General features: G+C 40.3%; 1 protein-coding gene across 4 annotated transcripts in view; it reads left to right on the top strand.

Moving 5' to 3' along the window:
* Nucleotides 1-301: 301 nt before the first annotated feature.
* Nucleotides 302-19010, top strand: part of VSTM2A (V-set and transmembrane domain containing 2A) — a 35377-nt gene continuing 16668 nt past the window's right edge. For all 4 annotated transcript variants that reach the window (XM_060171536.1, XM_060171537.1, XM_060171538.1 and 1 more), the window contains exons 1-4: nucleotides 302-580; nucleotides 2427-2593; nucleotides 4015-4059; nucleotides 7656-7992. In XM_060171536.1, the coding sequence (XP_060027519.1) occupies nucleotides 502-580; nucleotides 2427-2593; nucleotides 4015-4059; nucleotides 7656-7992 (628 nt within the window). In that variant the 5' untranslated portion in view covers nucleotides 302-501. The remainder of the gene's footprint in view (nucleotides 581-2426; nucleotides 2594-4014; nucleotides 4060-7655; nucleotides 7993-19010) is intronic.

The following is a 19010-nucleotide window of genomic DNA, read 5'->3' as shown; positions in this document are numbered from 1 at the left end:
GGAACCGGTGGGGGGTAGAGAATAAAAAAGAAAAAAAAAATCTCTGCTCCGGTTCCGGGGGGGGGGGGGGGTGGAGGGGAGGAGGCGGGCCCAGCCGCACGACCAGAGCAGGGGTTCAGCGGCCTCCCAGGCGCTGTCCATCTAAGTTGCGCTGGCCCCAAGCCGGCCCCCGCGCAGCCCCAGCCGGCCGGGCCCGGCCCCCTGCTCTGCCGCTCGGCTAGGGGGCGGCGAGACGCAGGCGGCGAGCGGCTGACGTGGACCCGCTGCAGGTGCCGCGGCGCCCGCACTCCCGCCGCGCGTCCGCACTCGCTGTCACCGCCGCTGCAGCCCGGACCCGCTGCCGCCGCCAGCAGCTGCAGCCCCTGGCCCCGCGCTGCCCGCCCATCCAGCCGCGCCCGCTCCAGCCTGCTCCATGCGCGCCCCGTCCTCTTAAGGGCTTTTCTCCTTATTTTTTCTTTCCTGCTTTTGGTTTCACGAATGTGACCCCCCTCCCCTTTGAGAATGATGGGGATCTCTGGGGCGTATGTTGGATTTGTTTTCTTTTCCGTCTTATATGTCCAGGAAGGGCTTTCTTCTCAAGGTAAGACTTTGCTCTTCGGCAAGTGAGTGTGTGTGTGTGTGTGTGTGTGTGTGTGTGTGTGTGTGTGTGTGTGTGTGTGTGTTCGGTCGGTCTCTACAGTCAAAGAATGGCCAGGCTTTTATATATAGTGATGTTCCTTATAAGTCACAGTGGATTTCAGCTATACACAGTGCTGCTGGCATTTTTGCTTTAAAGTTTATTAAATAGTAGTCGAGCTGGATGTGAACGCAGATCTAGTCGGTATCAGAAAATGAGGTGGGATGTCTGGTGAGCAGAGGCACAGGAGCGTGTGTGTGTGTGTGTGTGTGTGTGTGTGTGTGTGTGTGTGTGTGTGTGTGTGTTTGCACAGGGTAGCCACTCATGCATATATAATCATCACAAACTAACACTGAGCTGGGAACGGGGCCTCTTTATTGCCAGTCCTCCTCCCGGGTGAATGGAGACTGAGTTTAGAGTTTCTTTACCCGGGTCCGAGGGACTCCGTTTGCTTGTGTGCTTAGCAAAAGGCATACTCCTGAGACCCCTAGACAGACACGACTTGCATACCAACAGCAGCAGCTTGTCAAACCCAGTTGTTGGGGACTTCTCAGGCTGCTGGGACTATTTCAGCACCACGAACAGATCACATACCTGCAGCCAGACTGCAAAGCTTCTGCATGCTGAAATGCGGCCTCCTCCTCCTCCTCCTCCTCCTCCTCCTCCTCCTCCTCCTCCTCCTCCTCCTCCTCCTTCTCCTCCTCCCCTTCCTCTTCCTCCTTCTCCTCCCAGCTAGAACAGAAAAGCCCTTCTTCAGAACAGAATGTCTCCTGAGCAGCTCCCTTTCCCTCAAGTGTAAATGCAGTTCCATTACAATAGAGATCTTGTAGGGATTTCAGCAACATTTGAAAAGAGCAATTAATGGCGTGTCTCTTTGCAAACTGGGGGCTGGGGAGTGCATCCTCCCAAGTCCTACTCCCCCTGTGCATGGTAGCTGTGCACTTCCACCAGCCACAAATCTCCAAGACTTTAAGGAATAAGCAGCAGCTTGCAAAGTGTCCCTTAGACAAGATGGGAACATCCATCCAAAGCAATCTGTGTTAAAGACATGCCTTCAGGAGAAAGGGAACATCTTATATTTGTGAGTTTTAACATGACTCCACGAATATAGTAAACTGGCAGTGTGAAGACTGGTAATGAAAGGGCCAGGGAAAATGTCTCTAGTGACTTCAAAACATTCTTTAATGTGAACTCAGACCAGGTATACAATTCTGACAGCCTGTTGATGCATGTATAGTGATTTGCAATAAATTGGTTTGAGAGAACAAAGATTAATAAGGAGAGAAATATATCTTCACAGCCTTGAAACTGCAACTTGTTTCCCTGCTATAATCTTGGAGCCACAATTGCTCTGATCTCTCAGCAATGTGGGTGTGCATTTGACAAATGATCACATTCCATTCTCTAGTGCTGGAAACATTCGATTAGTCGTAGATTGTTCAGGAACTTGCAGATAGAGGGTCCTCTGAAATCTCAGCTTGACAAATCTGTCTAAATTATGCCCTAGGTGAACCCCACAGTAAGTTTTGGGGTATGCTGCAATGTGATTGAAAGCTGTTTTGGATCTGTATGTGGGCAGCTCAGCTAACAGGGGAATTATTGGCAAACTTGTTAACCTTGCCATCCTCTGAATTTGATTAACAACAAAGTAATTTGGACTTGATATTAACAGAACAGGAAAGGAGGGAGGCAGGGAGTCCTAGGGATGTCTTAGAAGGTTTCTTCTTCTTCTTTTTTTTAAGGGTGGGGGATAGATGCTGGAAAGAGTGGTGTGTTGGGTATTGCTAAAGGATGAGTTTCTGTTTTGCAGCAAAATTTACCGAGTTTCCTCGGAACGTGACTGCAACTGAAGGACAAAATGTGGAGATGTCCTGCGCCTTCCAGAGTGGTTCGGCCTCAGTTTACTTGGAGATCCAGTGGTGGTTCCTGCGGGGACCCGAGGATCAGGAGCCTGGCACCGAGGTGGCCGGTGGGCAGGTACAGGAACCCTGCGGTCTTAGTCCCAAACACCCACCATCTGGTCCCTGTCACTCGCCCCTACTGCTCCCTAGTGGGCAATATGGTGCCTGAATGTCCCTCTGGTCCTGCCTGCTATTTGGGACCTGAGTGACTCCCAAGGATGTTGGAGAGTGGGGTGCACTTCCCCCCGGGACACTGATTGAGAGGGAGAGGTTGCTGTCAATGGTTTCTGCTTAAGGCTAGATAGGCAACACCTGCCCCTCTGAATTATTACCAATCTATTGAGGGGAGAGTTCTGTTGTTATATCAGAGATGAGCTGGGGGAGGGGTTGGTCCTATTCCACCCACCTCCCCCTCCTGACCAGTTCCCTTCGGATCTGAGCTCCTTAGAGAAAAAGATGGGGGCAGGGAGGTGGGGGTGTGGCAGGGAGGAAAAAGGGGTGGTGTAGGGAAGGCGGTGATCAGGGAGCTGAGGAGGGAGCCACAGGCAACCTGAAATTAGGTGTGAGGAGAGGGTGGGTGAGAGCTAAGGGAGAAGAGAAGGCGAGAAAGGAGAAGAGAGAGGAGGGGAAATGTTGAGGGGGGAGGGGAAAGGGGACCACAGCAGAGACTCAAAGGAGTTCTGCAGAAGATAGAAAGGTAACATCCATGAGCTCTCTGGGGAGGGCTCTCAGGAGCGCACAGAATCCAATCTGCAAGAACTTGCACCCACACCAGCCCCAGTCTACCCTTCTTTGAAAGCCCATTACTGCACAGGTATCCCCGAAGCACCCCGGGGAGACCCCGTACCCACCGCGACATCCCATGGCTCCTAGCCATACTCTGAAAGCACCCTGAACAGTACTGGTGCACACCTTATCCTGAGCTCCACCTTCCTAAACTTCCCAGTTTTCCCCAACTCCTCCTAACTGAGCCCCCCCCTGACCATACCAGAGACCCCATTCTTCCCTAAACCCCTTCCCAGAGCCCCCTCGACCCCGACCCCACCTTCATGAACCCCTCCCGGAGAGCCCAGTATGCATTGAGACCCCATTCTCCCTTGAGCCCCAGTTCCTGAGCCCCCTTCTTCCTGGAGCCCCTAGAGCTCCCCCAACCTGAGTCCTGTCTTCTGGAGGTCCCAGTATCTCTCGAGCCCCCTCCCTTCCCAGAACCCTTGTATCCCCCTGACTCCCTTTCTGAGTCCAACATACCCCAGTCTCCCCTAACTCCCCCACATACCCCTCTCCCTCACTGAGCACCCTCCCTCCAAGCCCCAGCCTTGCTGAATCCCCTCTTCCTAGGACTCCCCACCTTGGGTGTGGACCCAGGCCACCTTTGCTCTGGGCATCCCGTCCTCCTGTGAGTAGAACTGAGCGCCCGGTTTCTAGGGGGCTGGGCTGGGCGCGGGCAGGTCAGCGAACTGTGTCCCCCGTGTCCAACTTCACCCTCTTGCCTGGCAGGTGGAGCTGCTGCCAGACCCAGACAATGACGGGACCAAGATCAGCGTGAGTATTGGGGCGCCGGCGCCAGGGGGCGCGCCTGACTTTCTGCCAGGCCAGCCAGGCCCAGGGTGAAGCTGGTGCATGGATGAGATGACCTAAAGCTTTTACTATCCCCAAAGAGGCAGTTTCTGCAAACACAGAAGACTACAGTGAATTATCAACTGAAGCTACTTTGGAGAGCGTCTGGTCTACTAAAATGATGCATTTGAGCCATTCACTATTTAAGTTTAAATAATTACTAGTTAATTACTTTGTCATCCAAAGGCATGTGTGGCCTTTATTTTTTCTTTAACAGCTACATAAGTGCAAAAGCAAAGATCTTCGATTCTAACAACCATTCAAAATAATAGAAATACATAAAAATAAAACACAAAACTCTTCCTAGGCAAAAGAATTTGAGAACATTCAACAGGGTGTTGTAATAGTAATGAGAGCTATTCAATTCTCAGTCATGCATAATGTGTTTCTAATGTTATTTAAAAAAAAACTCTTAAATACAACTATAAAAAAATCAAGAAAAAAAAACAATTGGAGGTCATAGGTATATTGAAACTATAGATCTATGATTCTATCTACTGATATTATTTTTATAACTGTGTGATTAAAAAGTAGAAGATATGAAAATATTGTCTTCTACTACACTTCAAATAAAACCACATAGAATCCCTTTATGTTGATAGAACTGTTTAACCTGCTGGTAAATATCAAGTAAGTTTCTTGTGCAATAAATAGTTTAATAATAAGGACTAAGTCTATTATTCATAAGGATAGTATAAATGTATTCAAGAAATCTAAAAATCCAGTGATGTACATTTAAACCAGAAATTTATCAGAACTTTAACAGTAACACCAAGTAGTATTAGAATAACAGTAGGGAAAATGTACTATGCTAAATAATCAAATTCTGTGATCTAAATGTGTAATATCAATGTAGAAGAAAATATCAAACAAAAATGATACATAAAGAAGCCTCAACTTATATTCATAAATATACTCAGTTTTTAGAATATTTTGATTCATTTTTTATACCACAAAAATGATTTCCTTTATACAGCCTAGAAAAGCTGCATTGGTAGATCAAGTATTAATATTTTTCTTGAATGTCTCATTTTCTATGCATATTTATAAATAACTAGTATGTTGACTGACCTTTCAGCCTTCACTTGTCACCCATGTGCATATTGTCCAAACATCAATCACAAAAACAGCCCCCTAACACATAAATTTAAGATGCATAATCACACGTCCAACAGTTTGCTTTATCACCTGTGCCCACAGTTCACATACTCAAGTAAAATGAAAAAAGTTTGAAAAAAGGAAGTAGCTGCTTCCAGTTTGCCCAATTGTGTGACTTTCAACATAGATTCTAAGTCAGGCCTAGTTTACTTAGAATTCCCAGAACTGGGGTCAGGCAGTAGCACAACGGATTAAGCACACATAGCACAAAGCACAGGGACCAGAGTAAGGATCCTGGTTCAAGCCCCTGGACCCCCACCTGCAGGAGGGTCACTTCACAAGCATTGAACCATGTCTGCAGCTGTCTATCTTTCTCTCCCTCCCTCTTTCTCTACTCTCTCAACTTCTCTCTGTTCTATCCAACAATAACAACAACAAGGGCAAAAAAAAAGGGGGGTGGGAAATTGGCCTCCAAGAGCAGTGGAGTTGTAGTGTAGTGGAGTTGTAGTTCAGCAATAACCCTGGAGGCAAAAAAAAAAAAAAGAATTCCCAGAACTTTTCTAGAAAACTGATAGGAATGGGGGCAGGGTGGTGGTGGCTAAAGCCCCTGCTCCCATCTGCAGGAGAAATGCTTCGCTAGTGCTGAAACAGAGCTGCAGGTGTCTCTCTGTTTCTCTCCCTATCTCTCCATTCCTCTTGATTTCTGGCTATCTCTGTCCAATAAATAAATAAAGATAATGAAAAATATCTTTAGAAATCTGATACGAGCTTCATGCCCTACAAATGCAGATTCACTGTTTCTATATGCATCGACATGAGAGCATTTTCTAACACCCCCCCAATTATGTGTAGTGGTAAGAATAACTACCCAAGTAGCCAAGTGGTTGTGCACTTGGTAGAGTGTGAATGTTACAATGCACAAGGACCTGGGTTCAAGCCCTCTCTTCCTGACTGCAGGGGGAAGCTTCACAGGTGGTGATGCAGTGCTGCAGATAACTCTCTCCCTCTCTATCTCCCCATCCTCTCTCAATTATTCTGTTTATATTAAATAAAATTTTAAAATTGTAAATACTAACTACCTAAATATTCCAAAGCACCAGTTTACTCTAATAAAATGGAGTGATAAAAATATAAGTAGTTTTACAACCTCAGAATTACAGAAACTAAAACTGATAATTTTTTGAAACTATTAGTTTCCATTGTTTCATAGCATGTTTGTATTTAATTTCTCATTTATGTAAATATATTTTTGATTATGATATAAATGTGAGACACTATTTGTGTATATAACTCTCTGTAAAAAGAAAAAATGAAGCAACTAATTGCAAAATTAGTTGACTTTCCAAGTCTTCTTAATTATTTGTGACCATTAAAGAACAGAATGACGAGTGGTAGAACAACTTTCTATCATCCTCACTTTGGTTCCTCTTTCAAATCATCCAGATTCTTAAATCCTGGCTTCTGAAATCTGTCATCTTGTCAGTCTTAGATAAAATAGGATGTATATTATACCCAGCTCTTCTAGTAAAGATGTTTACAGATATATATGTAGACATATTCATAAATTTATATGCATTGAGCTTTATTTATTATACATAATCTTATGATTTTATGCATGCAATATGCATAATATACTACTTATGTATACATAACACATAACTATAGTCTTTCTAGTCTCTATACATAAAATGTTGCTACTATTCTGGCATAAAAGTACTAGGAAAATAAGGGTATCAATTTCAGGTTCAGAAAGCAAACCCATGTCTAATCTATGGCATCTCCAGTTTCAGTAGCTTAAATACCTTCTAATGGCAAGGTATTTTTTATGAACTATATGGCTTTAGGTGATATTAATCTACTTTCTCAGGCCACCCTGCCACTATGTTAGACTGTGCCAAAAATTTGAGAAGCAAAATCTTTCATATTCTACTCTATTTTGGCCAGTACTGTTAGTAGTCATCCCACTGTGAGAGCAAGCAAATTCTCACTTCAGTAATGTTGATCACAATGTCCAGCAAAATATTTTTGTAATCTTTGAATTATAACTTGCAATGAAAATAAAAGATATACATACTGGAGACCTGCCTTCATTAGGTGCATATTCATTTAGTTGAGCTAACCCGATAGGGGCCAATCTATGATTGGAAAATAGCAGAACTGCTATCAAAATTGAAAAATAGGTTTCACATGACTAATGGCATTTGGCGCTGGCTAAATTGAACTAATTATCCTGTGATTTTTTTTTTTTGATGTACTTGTTAGTAGTTTAGAGTAAATAAGACCTTCCAATGTGACTGCTAAGAAAATCAAAGTCCGTTAAGACCCTTGAATTTCCAGCATTAGCTAGCTAAGGATAATAGTGTGGGGACAAAATCACTTGATGTAGCACTTTCTTATTATTGTTTTTACCTGCAATTTTTCAGACAGTTAAAGTCCAAGGCAATGACATCTCTCACAAGCTTCAGATTTCCAAAGTGAGGAAAAAGGATGAAGGCTTATATGAGTGCAGGGTGACAGATGCCAATTATGGAGAGCTCCAGGAACACAAGGCCCAGGCCTACCTAAAAGTCAATGGCAACAGTCATGCCCGCAGGATGCAGGCCTTTGAAGCCTCGCCCATGTGGCTGCAAGACATGAAGCCCAGGAAGAATGTTTCTGCAGCTGCTCCCAACAGCATCCACAGCTCTGCCAACCAGAGAATGCACTCCACCTCCAGCCCTCAAGTGGTAGCCAAAATCCCCAAACAAAGTCCACAATCAGGTATGGAAACCCATTTTGAGCTTTCATTTCCCACTCAGAAACCTTCTACAGAAAGATCGGTCAAGTAGATTAGACAGATTCGGTTTTGTTGTGGTTGTTGTGGTCTTTATTTTTAGTCTGATCCCTAGATCAGTTAAAGTAATGATGTGAATGCTCAGGCTGGCATTACCAGAGGATGTGAATTGCCCGTTAGTCACTGGCAGTGCGGCATGTCTAGGAGATCTAAGAGCTGGACTTCTGTTCTTTCTCTATTTACACACTATAAGAACAATAAATCATGTCATATTGACTGGATTATAAATGCATGTTCATTTTCTCTACAGATTTATGTATCAATAATGACCCAAATTAAGGGACTCTCACTTAATCAAAATGTAAATGAAAGAGACGCTCGGTGGTTTCAGCGACCCATAGCTTTCCACAGGACTGTTCTCTAAGGAATTTTGCTTGTGAAGGAGACTTCAGCTGCCTGTGCTGAAAGTGATGATGATAATTGGAGGAAGTGAAAGGGTATGAAAGGCAGTAAGTGGTGCAGAGATAAGGCAACTCCTGTAAATGTGCCTTCGATGCCAATTTAGAAGCTTAGTCACTCATTTCCTAAGTCAGCTGTGCAAGTTAAAGCTGCTCTCAATAGCGTTAATTTATGCAGACATTCAGCCAATAGAAACTCATTGGTGTTTTAACCTTGATGTGGGGTGAACACTTCTTGGAGTAAGCAGGACCCTACACAACTCCATGACTATTCTGTATGCTGCCCAAACACTTGACATAGTATGAGAGGATGAGGAGAACATAATATTTTAATTTTGTCATTCTTTACATTTTCTCTTTAGATTTTATCACTAAGGAGTAACTAATGCTACTTTTGGAGATAAAAAATATATATATTACTAACACTCAAGGTCTTTTTGGCCAATAAAAATATATAGCCCATTCATCTGGATGATTTCATAGACACATATAAATATGTCTGTGTATGTGTATGTGCATATATATATGCCTTGCTTGTAGAAAAAAAAAACTTAAATAAGTACCAACATGTATTTGCTCTATAATACTCAAAGTAATCATTAATATGGGGGCCGAGTGGTGGCACATCTGGTAACACCTGCACACTATAATGCGCAAGGACCTGCGTTCAAGCCTCTGGTCTTGGTCCCTACCTGCAGGGGAAGCTTCAAAAGTGGGAAAATAGTACATCAGGTGTCTTTCTCTTTCTCTCCCTCTGTATCGCTCCCTCACCTCTCAATTTCTCTCTGTATCTATCCTAAATAAATAAATTTTTTTCAGGGGCCTGATGGTGGCATACCTGGTTGAGTGGATATGTTACAGTGTGCAAGGACCCAGGCTCAAGCCCCCAGCTCTCACCTGCAGGGGAAAGCTTCACGAGTGGTAAAGCAGAGCTGCAGGTGTCTCTTTTTCTCCCTCTTTATCTCTCCTTCCCCTCTTGATTTCTGGCTATCTTTATCCAGTAAATAAAGATAATAAAAAACAAACATTAAAATGTATGTATATTTAAAAATCAATATGGCCTGCAGACTTTAGCTTATGATCCCTGAAAGTCTTAGTGCATTTAAATATAGGTGTGGTGTTATCCCAGCATGCCTCAGTCATGGCAATTTACATCACTCTGAAGAATAAACAGCTTAGCTTCTCTGTAGATCAGTATTTGTAATTTTGTCCTGTGTTCCTCTTTATCAATTGTTTTGTTTTCCAAGTGTGATCTATATGTGCACTAATGGTTACAGTTTTGTAGCCACTATTTAATAGAAAGGTAATGTCTTTGGAGTCATTGCCCTCTCCATTATATCAAAAGAAGAAACTAAATTACTATAGTAAAATTATGTAGTACCTTCAGCAGGCAATTTATGGTGTTTTTAATTAGTGAAAACTCCAAATCATGGAAGGGAAGTTATTGGTTTAATGGAATATTTCATATTAGATACCATAAATCTTCTCTGTGGAACAAAATCACATTACCTACTCCAAATGATGAATTTTAAGCACAGAATGAAATGTCCTTTTTCTAAATTATTCATTTTAAGATTTAAAAATGTACTCTAAAATATTTTTTTATTTAATTTTAATACAATTCTTAGTATTGTTCTTGAACCAAATGGTAAGCTATAGATATTTTTCTAGTAATTCCCAAGTGAAAATCACTGGTCATTTTCCACTGCACCACCAGCCTCACTCATTGCATTTTCTAGAGTCAGGTTGAAAGGTATGCTGACTCATGGAAGGTTATTAAGATTAAAAATCATTTTTCTCTGAGAATTATAACAAAAAGATATATCTGAAATATAGCATAGGTTTTTTATTTCAATTTTCCTTACTAGTAAATACTGGAAGTGTTGTATCTGTTTGACATTTTCAAGTTTCTAGTTCTGAAGCTGTGGTGGTCCAGTTACTCATTGTCTTCAAATGTAAGACTGTGTGTTTGTACAGGTCATTGAATAGTATGACCTCACTTCCTGCCACTGATAGGCTCTTGGAATTGCAACGTCAAATGAATCGACATAGAAGGAAACCAATTCTCAGATAACATCATCATTTCATTCAATGTCAACTGGATTTTTTTCTCATCAGTGTTATGAGAGAATGACATTGAACAAAATGATGTTATTCAAGAGTCTGCTGTATATAATACAGTATTGGGGTGGATATTTATATACTATATTCACTGTAATACTTGCATTCTGGTTTATAATTATGCTTATAATTTTGTAGGTTATATTCAAATAAAGCTGATTTCATACCCATGTTTCATTTATTCACTCATTTATTCACTATCCATCTTGTTGATTATTTATATATCAGATCCAGTGGCATAGAAAGGAGAGAACAATTTCCTTTCTCAAAAGACCTTATGTTTTAGTTTATAGGAAAACATCATTTGTGAATCTCATTTGCTCTGAGTCATTTTTGTCTTATTAGAAGCAAGATGATGGTGAAGATATTGAAATTAAAATCTTGCTATTTCATGTCAAGCTCTTGATGGCCTTTGTTTATTTTCATTTGAGACAGGGAGGCTATTTCTTCCGGGCTACAGTGACACTGGATGCCTACCTATATCCTAAAACCCTGGTCTCTATGACCTTTGTTCTCATCATGGTCTTTGATTTAGTTGATTAAGTTTCTATGACTGAAACATTCAGTTCTTAGTTGATGTTATTTTTGTCAAAGGATTTCTCTATCTGACTGGAAGAAAAATATCAACTGAAAATAATTGCATCTATACATCTAAATAATGCTCAAATTGTCATATAACTATCCAGTTTTTCTAAAGCAGAAACTAATATGGAAAAGATACAGATATCCATTACTATCTATATATCACAAGATAAAAGATTTAACAATTAATATAGCCACTTTCATATTTCCCAGACAATTTAAAAGGTATTTTTATGGCATATCTGTTTAAATTCTTTTAGCACTGCTTTCATTTGATTATGAGCAATTAGAATCAAATATGAAGAATAATGAAGCAGACAGATCAAAATTTGACATAAATTTCTCCTCTCTAATTTTTAAAACTTCTCTAATTTTGTGTGCATATAGCTAACATTCATATCAAATCTCATCCTCTCTTGCCAATTTTTACTCTTTTAAAAAATATTTTATTTATTTATTAATGACAAAGATAAGAGGAGAGAGAGAAAGAACCAGACATCACTCTGGTATATGTACTGCCAGGGACTGAGCTCATGCTTGAGAGTACAATGCTTTATCCACTGCGACGCCTCCTGGACCATACCCATTTTTCATTCTATAAAAAGCCTAGAAACTAGATAAAATACTAGTGCATATTATGTATGGGTAAGCAAGAAATAAATATTCTCAAAAGGAAGTATTCACCACTCAGGTTGCTACAGATAAGAATGTCAATCAAAAAGAGTATAAGGGACATTTAAAGACTTTGAATGTGAAAGTAGAGTTGGATGTGGGAAATGACTTGGATTGTTAAGCTCGATCTTCTCACACAGCAGTATGACTTCTGTACACCCCACCCCATCTCTGTCACATCACCATTCTTGTAGCACCATTCCTGGTGCTACACCATTCTTCCATGGCTTCTTCCTATCCCACTGAGTACCTTCACTCCTTTCAGAAGCAAAGTGTCTTCTGCATACACAATCCTTCTTTATATTTCTTTACTCTTATGTTTCCTCCCCTGGTGTGTCTTCTCCTGGTGTCCTTACAAACAAAGCTGAAATATATCTCTGTGACATGTGAACTCACTGTCAGACTTCCCAAGAGGCTCAGATCCTGGTAGAGTTACTTCTTCCCGGAAAATCTTACTGCAGATGCTTCTGCCAGGGGGCCCAAATTCTCAATTCCTGTACCTCTTGTTCAGTTCAACTTCTAGGAAGAGTCTGTCCACATTAGTTCCCTATTAATTGGTTGTTAATCTTTCCCATTCTGGATTCTTCTTCCAAATTTCTCTTAAATGTGGGATATTTGTTTGTTTGTATCATTCTCAACTTCTGTGGCTTGATAATTTTTCCTTAGGACACTTCTATTTTGATGTCAAAATCTGACTACTTTCTGGCACCTGGAGTATATAGCCTTGCCCCTAGACATCCCACAAATCTGTCTCACAAGCACCAAGACAGTGAAGATGATTTCACACTGCCCACATTCCACCCACCAGCACCTGGCATTTGTCCTCTCCTTCTGAAAACATGCAACTATCCTGTAGTCAGTACAATAGTGGACAGAAGTCATGCTAATTCAGACAATACTATGTCAATTCCAGATCTTACCTTAAAGAAGACTGTTCTTCATGGACCCCTAAGAAGTAGCCACAATATCAGAAGTGCAACATTTGGAACCACAGTCTGAGTGACACCTAAACCAACCAGACTTCATTGCCAGGACCCCCAACTGTTACCTGGCAGGGTGCAGAACCTCAATAACTGTATCTACCTAGGGCAGCTAGTACGCATCCAATGAGGGAAGGCAGAAACTATTGCTACATGCATTCATTTGGAGAGTGGCATGTCTCACTGCAATTGATTCTAAAACTAGACATCTAAGCTGAAGTATTCAGGACAGAATGTATGATCTTAGTGTTCTCACCAAAAAAGAAATGTTTTCAGGATGTTGTCAAACTCTAAGCAATCACGGACCTTGTGAGAATCTTGAAAATATCCTGATCTCTTCTGTCAGTTGACAGAATTATTCATATAGATCCCCCAAGTTGTCTCAAAACTTCCTTGACAAACTGCGTCTTTCCTGCTCAAGTTTTACTTAACACTGGTCTTTTCATTCCTTGCATTTTTCCCCCAACAGTTTCTAAGAGTTGCTCAGCTTAATTTCCAATGCAAGGAACAGATGACAGCATTGGAAATATTAAATATCCACTATTTCCAATGCATCATAATTCACTTTCAATATTTAATTCCAAGTCCTATTTCTACAGAATTCCTAGTCCTTACACCAACCTACTGAATGTTTTCAGACCCTTCCTTACTTATTTGATTTCACAAATGCTCTTTTCTTTGTGGGTTCTTCTATTTCTGGCCTTCCTACTGAGTGCAAAGTTCTCTTGCAAAGCTTTCTTGTGTTGTCTCAGTCAGAACTGGTGTTTTCTAATTCAGGTCTCTACTGTATTTTGTTGACACATTTCAAAACTGTCACCATGCCTGTAGTTTAGCAATTTTCCCTGTGGATTTCCTCTTCTTCCTTTTTCTTTTTCCTGTCTTTTTCTCTTTTATTAATTTACCACTGATTTATAACATTATATAACTATGAGAAGCATATTTCTGTACTTCAGTATTTTTTGTTATTATTTATTTATTTGCCCCCCCTTTTTTTCTCTAGGGTTATTGCTGGAGCTTGGTGCCTGCATTATGAATCCACTGCTCCTGAAGGCCATTTTTTCCAATTTGTTGCTGTTGTTGTTACTGCTGTTGTTGTTAGGAAAGAGAGAAATTGAGAAAGGAAAGGAAGATGGAAAGGGGGAGAAAAAGACACCTGCAGACTTGCTTCACCACTTGTGAAGCAAACACCCTGCAGGTGGGGAGCTGGGGGTTGGAGCCAGGAGCTGGAACCCCGATCCTTATGCCAGGCCTTGCATCTCGTGCCATGTGTGCTTACCCCATTATTTATTTATTTTGAATAATAAAGAAAATAGAAACTGAAAGAGAAAGGAGAAGTAAAGAGGAAGAGAGAAAGAGAGACACCTGCAGCACTGCTTTATCAACTTGTGAAGCCTCCCTTTTGCAGGGGACCAGGATTTGAATCAGGGTACTTGAGCATTTAATGTGTGTACTCGAAGAGGTGTGCCATCACCTGACCCCTACACTTTAGTGTGTGTACTTGCCACGTCACGCTCACCTCCACTCTGAAGTCCTGCTCTCATCAGGGGGAACTACATGGCTCATCATTTCAATGATAACTCTACCTGCAAAGGTTATTGTTTACACCTGGAAATATTATGGCATATATATGCAGTCCACCAAATGTCTGGAACAGATGCAGATCATGGAAACAAGGAGAACAAGGAAAAGAGGGAGGAACAGTATTATCTTTGCTTTTATCATCTTTTCCTTGTGACTCTATGTTGTTTATAGATAATAATGGCATTCCAAACTGAAACAAGATTAGTAAAATGTTTAAATATGTAGAATGGATCATATAAATCAGACTTAATGGTGTTCTTATCAAAAATTCATATTTCAGGACTCTAACCAACACCTGCTAAATCACAATCTCTAGGGTAGTAGTTGTTATTATACAATGAAATAAAACTATGAGTGATACTGCAGGGAGTTGTGTGTGGAGGGGCCTATTTTTAAAGAATAATTTTTATTAGTGATTTAGTCATATTTAAAATGACTTTAAGATTACAGGGGTATAGTTACACACCTTATCTATCACCAAAGTTCTGTTACTCCCACCCCATAACCACCATAGTTCTCACTTCTTTATTTTTGCACTTTTTTGATTGGGCGGATTAATGGTTTATAGTAATCACAGTTTGGGGTACATAAGTAAAATTTCTGTTTTCTACAAAACACTCTCACCCCCAGGCTAGGTCCTCCTCCACCATTGTGCACCAGGACTTGAACACCCCCACCCCCCACTACTAGAGTCCTTTCTTTTGGTGCAATACACCAAACACAGTCCAAGTTCTGCTTTGTGTTTCACATTTCTGTTCTTATTTTTCAACTCCTTTCCATGAGTGAGATATCATACGTTTGTAAGAATCATTTTCTCTGCTATTGTGTTTTCTGTGGTTGGAATGAACTTCTGTAAGACAGCGTTCTCTCACACCTGTCATGAGCAGCTGGCACTTCTAAGAAACCTAGCCATAGTCAGGGAGCAGTTATGTTTCCACATGTGAAGTCTGTGGTCAATCAGCAGGAATGCTGGTTCTATGAGTTCCAAAATATGATTGCTGTGTTTTCACCATGAAGTAAACATGAACGCTGTGAGGCAGCTGCTGTTCCAGCTGCTGGAAAGCAGAGCCTCGATGAATGAAGTCCCTCTGCTATAGGTAGCTGTGGCAGCTTCCCAACACCATGGCCAGATTGGCAGGAAAGATGTGGACACAGAGTCAGTGCTGGGGCAGAAAGATGCAGACTGGAGCCTTGCAGGAGACTGTTTCCTGATGGCATCTGCATAAACGGTGTTCTGCATCTGGGTAGAAAATCAGCCTTATATAACTCAGGTCTTTGTGTTGATTTTGGTTTAAATGATCCAGCTTGGCTGCTTCCGTGGGTTAAATTAATTTGATCACTGTAATGTCTATCAGTTAAATGGCTGGTATGGAAATCAAGTGTCTGAATAAGATGAAAAATAGCTTTGAGCAAATGTTTTGTATAAAGCTATCCCCAGGATCCTCTAGAGCTATGTTTAACCCAGAATTATATAGATGAAGAATCTATACTGGCTAAATTCTAATGTAAACCCTAGCTAATAATTCACTGAAATTCAGTCACTAGCTGGGTCTCTGAGCCAAAGCCAACTGTGCAAGGGGACAGCTATTCTTTATGTGAGTGGCTACATGGGGGTTCACTAGGGAATACCAGGAGACCCTATAACAGAAAATGTGAAGCACATTGTGCAAATGGCTAAGCTCTCCCCCCTAATAATTTTATTTGGTAACATTTCCTTTTGTTTAGGAAATGCTATTTTACAAGTGTGTTGTCTCAAGAGTACAATTTTACTATTGTCCAAAGTATATATTAGCACACCTTGCCTTCCATCTAAATACCCACTCCCAGCACTGGAAGGTGTTGTACCTCTTCCTTTTCTCCTCCCCTTGCCCCATCCCATCTTGAGGATGCAAAATATATGACCTTACACCTTGCTATGGTTTACTCATGGTTCAGACTGTCTCTGCTATTACTTTGTTTCTTAAATCTCATGATAGTATCTGGTATTTCTTTTTCACTTCTGGATTATTTTACTTAGCATGACTCTCTTTGGCTCCACTACATTGTAACAGTTTTTTTTTTTTCCCTCCAGCTAAGCAGTATTCCACAGTATGTATATAGTATATCTTCTTTATCCATTCATCTGCCACTGGGCACTTTGGGTCATTTTTGTATTTTGTCTATTGTGTGTAGCACTACAGTGAACAGTGATATGTATATATCACTTGGACAAGTTTTTTTTTTTTTTAATAACTACAAGAGTAGTATAGATTGTATGGTGGGCCCATCTCAGTGTTTTGAGAAATCATTATAAAGACTGAACCAATTCACACTGCCACCAACAGCATAAAAATCTTCCTTTTCTTCCAAATCCTTACCAGCATTTGTTGCTTCTATCTCTGTTGGTATAGATCATTTTCACAAAGAAGGTATTCACCATCGTCTTTATTTATATTTCCATGATAATGAGCTTTTTTTTTTTCATGGGCCTGCTGTGCATCTTTACATCTTATCTGATGAATTGTGCAACTCTTCTCCCCATATTATGGTGGGGATGTTTGTTACTGTTGATGAGTGTTGTCATTAATTTGTGCATCTTGAATATTAGCCTTTTGTTTCATGTATGAAGTACGTATCTTTTCAATTATTCAGTAAGATATCTTTTTTGTTATGATGATGGTTTCGTTTTCTGTGCAGAAGCTTTCCAGCTTAAGGTAATTATCTGTTTATGCATTTTCTTGTTGTCTTGTCTTTTAACTAGTCTCCCTGAAGCCAATACTGCTTATGTTTCGTTCTCTGTGTTTTATGTATTTCAGTCTGACATCCAGTTCTCTGATCTACTTTGATTTCACATTTGTGCATGGTGAATCATCTCTAATGCTTTAATGATTCGTGATATTTCTGTAAACTGAACATAAAACTAAAGGATTTAAGAAACGGCTCTAAAAGAAGAGAGAGAGAGAGAGAGAGAGAGAGAGAGATGTAATTGCTGTTCCTCAAAGTTGTGTGTCCTCAGAGAGTAAAGATCCAAAACTTCTCCCAAGGAACTCTGCTGCCACCTTCAGTCTAACCCCATGTCTTCATCTGGCTGCAATGGGCTAATGTGAGAAGGAAGCCTGGCAGCCAAGGAGACCTGACAGGGCTTTGGTGACAGTGGACAGTAGACACTAGAGTGAGAAGGCTAGATAGTTCATAGCTCATCTCCATTATTCTAATTGGTGCATGCCTCAGGCTTCTTGTCTGTTAAATCAAGCCACACTATAATCTTCATCAAGAGTTGAGCACTAAATGAAACTATTTATGTGTAGGGCTTCTCACTAAACAAGTCAACAGTAAGTGGTAACTAGTTGCTATCTGAACACCATAGTATTGCATGTGCTTTATATATAATAGGCTGCAGAGAAAGTCATGATGAATTTTTGCATAGAATATAGAAAAATACATCATGGTGGCCTGGGAGGTGGCACAGTGATAAAGCTTTGGACTCTCAAGCATGAGGTCCTGAGTTCAATCCCCGGTAGCAAATGTGCCAAAGTGATGTCTGGTTCTTTCTCTCTCCTCCTATCTTTCTCATTAATAAATAAATAAAATATTTTTAAAAAAGAAAAATACATCATGACTTTTCCAACAGCATAATGTTTTAGAAATAGCAGAAATGAAATGAGAATAAATGGTCTATATTTTCCTTGCTGAGTGTGTATAGATGATGAAATGCAAAAAAGGAAGACTTGATCTTCATTCTTGGCTTGTTTATTTTTCTTTATTTATATAATTTCAGAGCTTTCTTTTTTCTTCCTCAGTCAGAGTGTCATTAATTGATGTTAATTATTTCTCTCTACAGCCATCACAAATTATCACCAGTTGTCTTGTCCAAGATTGCAACTATATCCCTATTATAAAACATAATAAAATTCCAAAGGATTTTTAAGAATTTGCACTGTATGACCTGGATAAACAACATGCATTTAGAAGATACAATTACGCAAACTGGCTGCCAGCTTAATTAAATTCAAGCTTTCAAAAAAAAGCTCCAACCATTTTTAATATCAAGAAGTAATTATAGGTGCACTGAAAACATAATGAGTGAATGTTGTTGAGAGAAAACTAAAATAGATTTAAAACTGTCTAACAAATAGCACTTTGCAGCAGGAAAGACCCCTGTTTGATTCCTAGATCTCTTCTCTACCAGCTTGTTCTTGGCTGGCTGAGATGCACATAAAATCACTGCAACTACAGAATGTTATTTGTAAAATAGTAACACTGTGTCCCAAGGGCCACATTTAGAATTAAGTAACATAATGTATGATAAATATCTATCAGAGTAAATTTGCACATGAGTGAGCTCAGCAATTATTAGTTCTCTTCCTCTGTATGTAGCAAATACTAACCTGCTAAATTGCTTTTAATTGACCTATTTTTTGCCGACTTAATTTCAAATGAGTTGAGAGTCATTAAATAACCATGATTTAGGATTATAATACAGGAACATAAATATGAATCAAGATTAGAGAAAATAAGAACTCTAGGAATCTTTAAGTTTATGTAGTACATGTATAATATATGATGAATTAAAATATGATAATTAAGGAAGAAGTTAATAAATGACCAAAGGGAACATTATCAAAATTTATT

Source organism: Erinaceus europaeus, chromosome 14, assembly GCF_950295315.1.
Source record: "Erinaceus europaeus chromosome 14, mEriEur2.1, whole genome shotgun sequence".
NCBI lineage: Eukaryota > Metazoa > Chordata > Mammalia > Eulipotyphla > Erinaceidae > Erinaceus > Erinaceus europaeus.
Note: the sequence above shows the minus strand (reverse complement) of the source record. Positions and strands in the feature narration are given on the sequence as shown.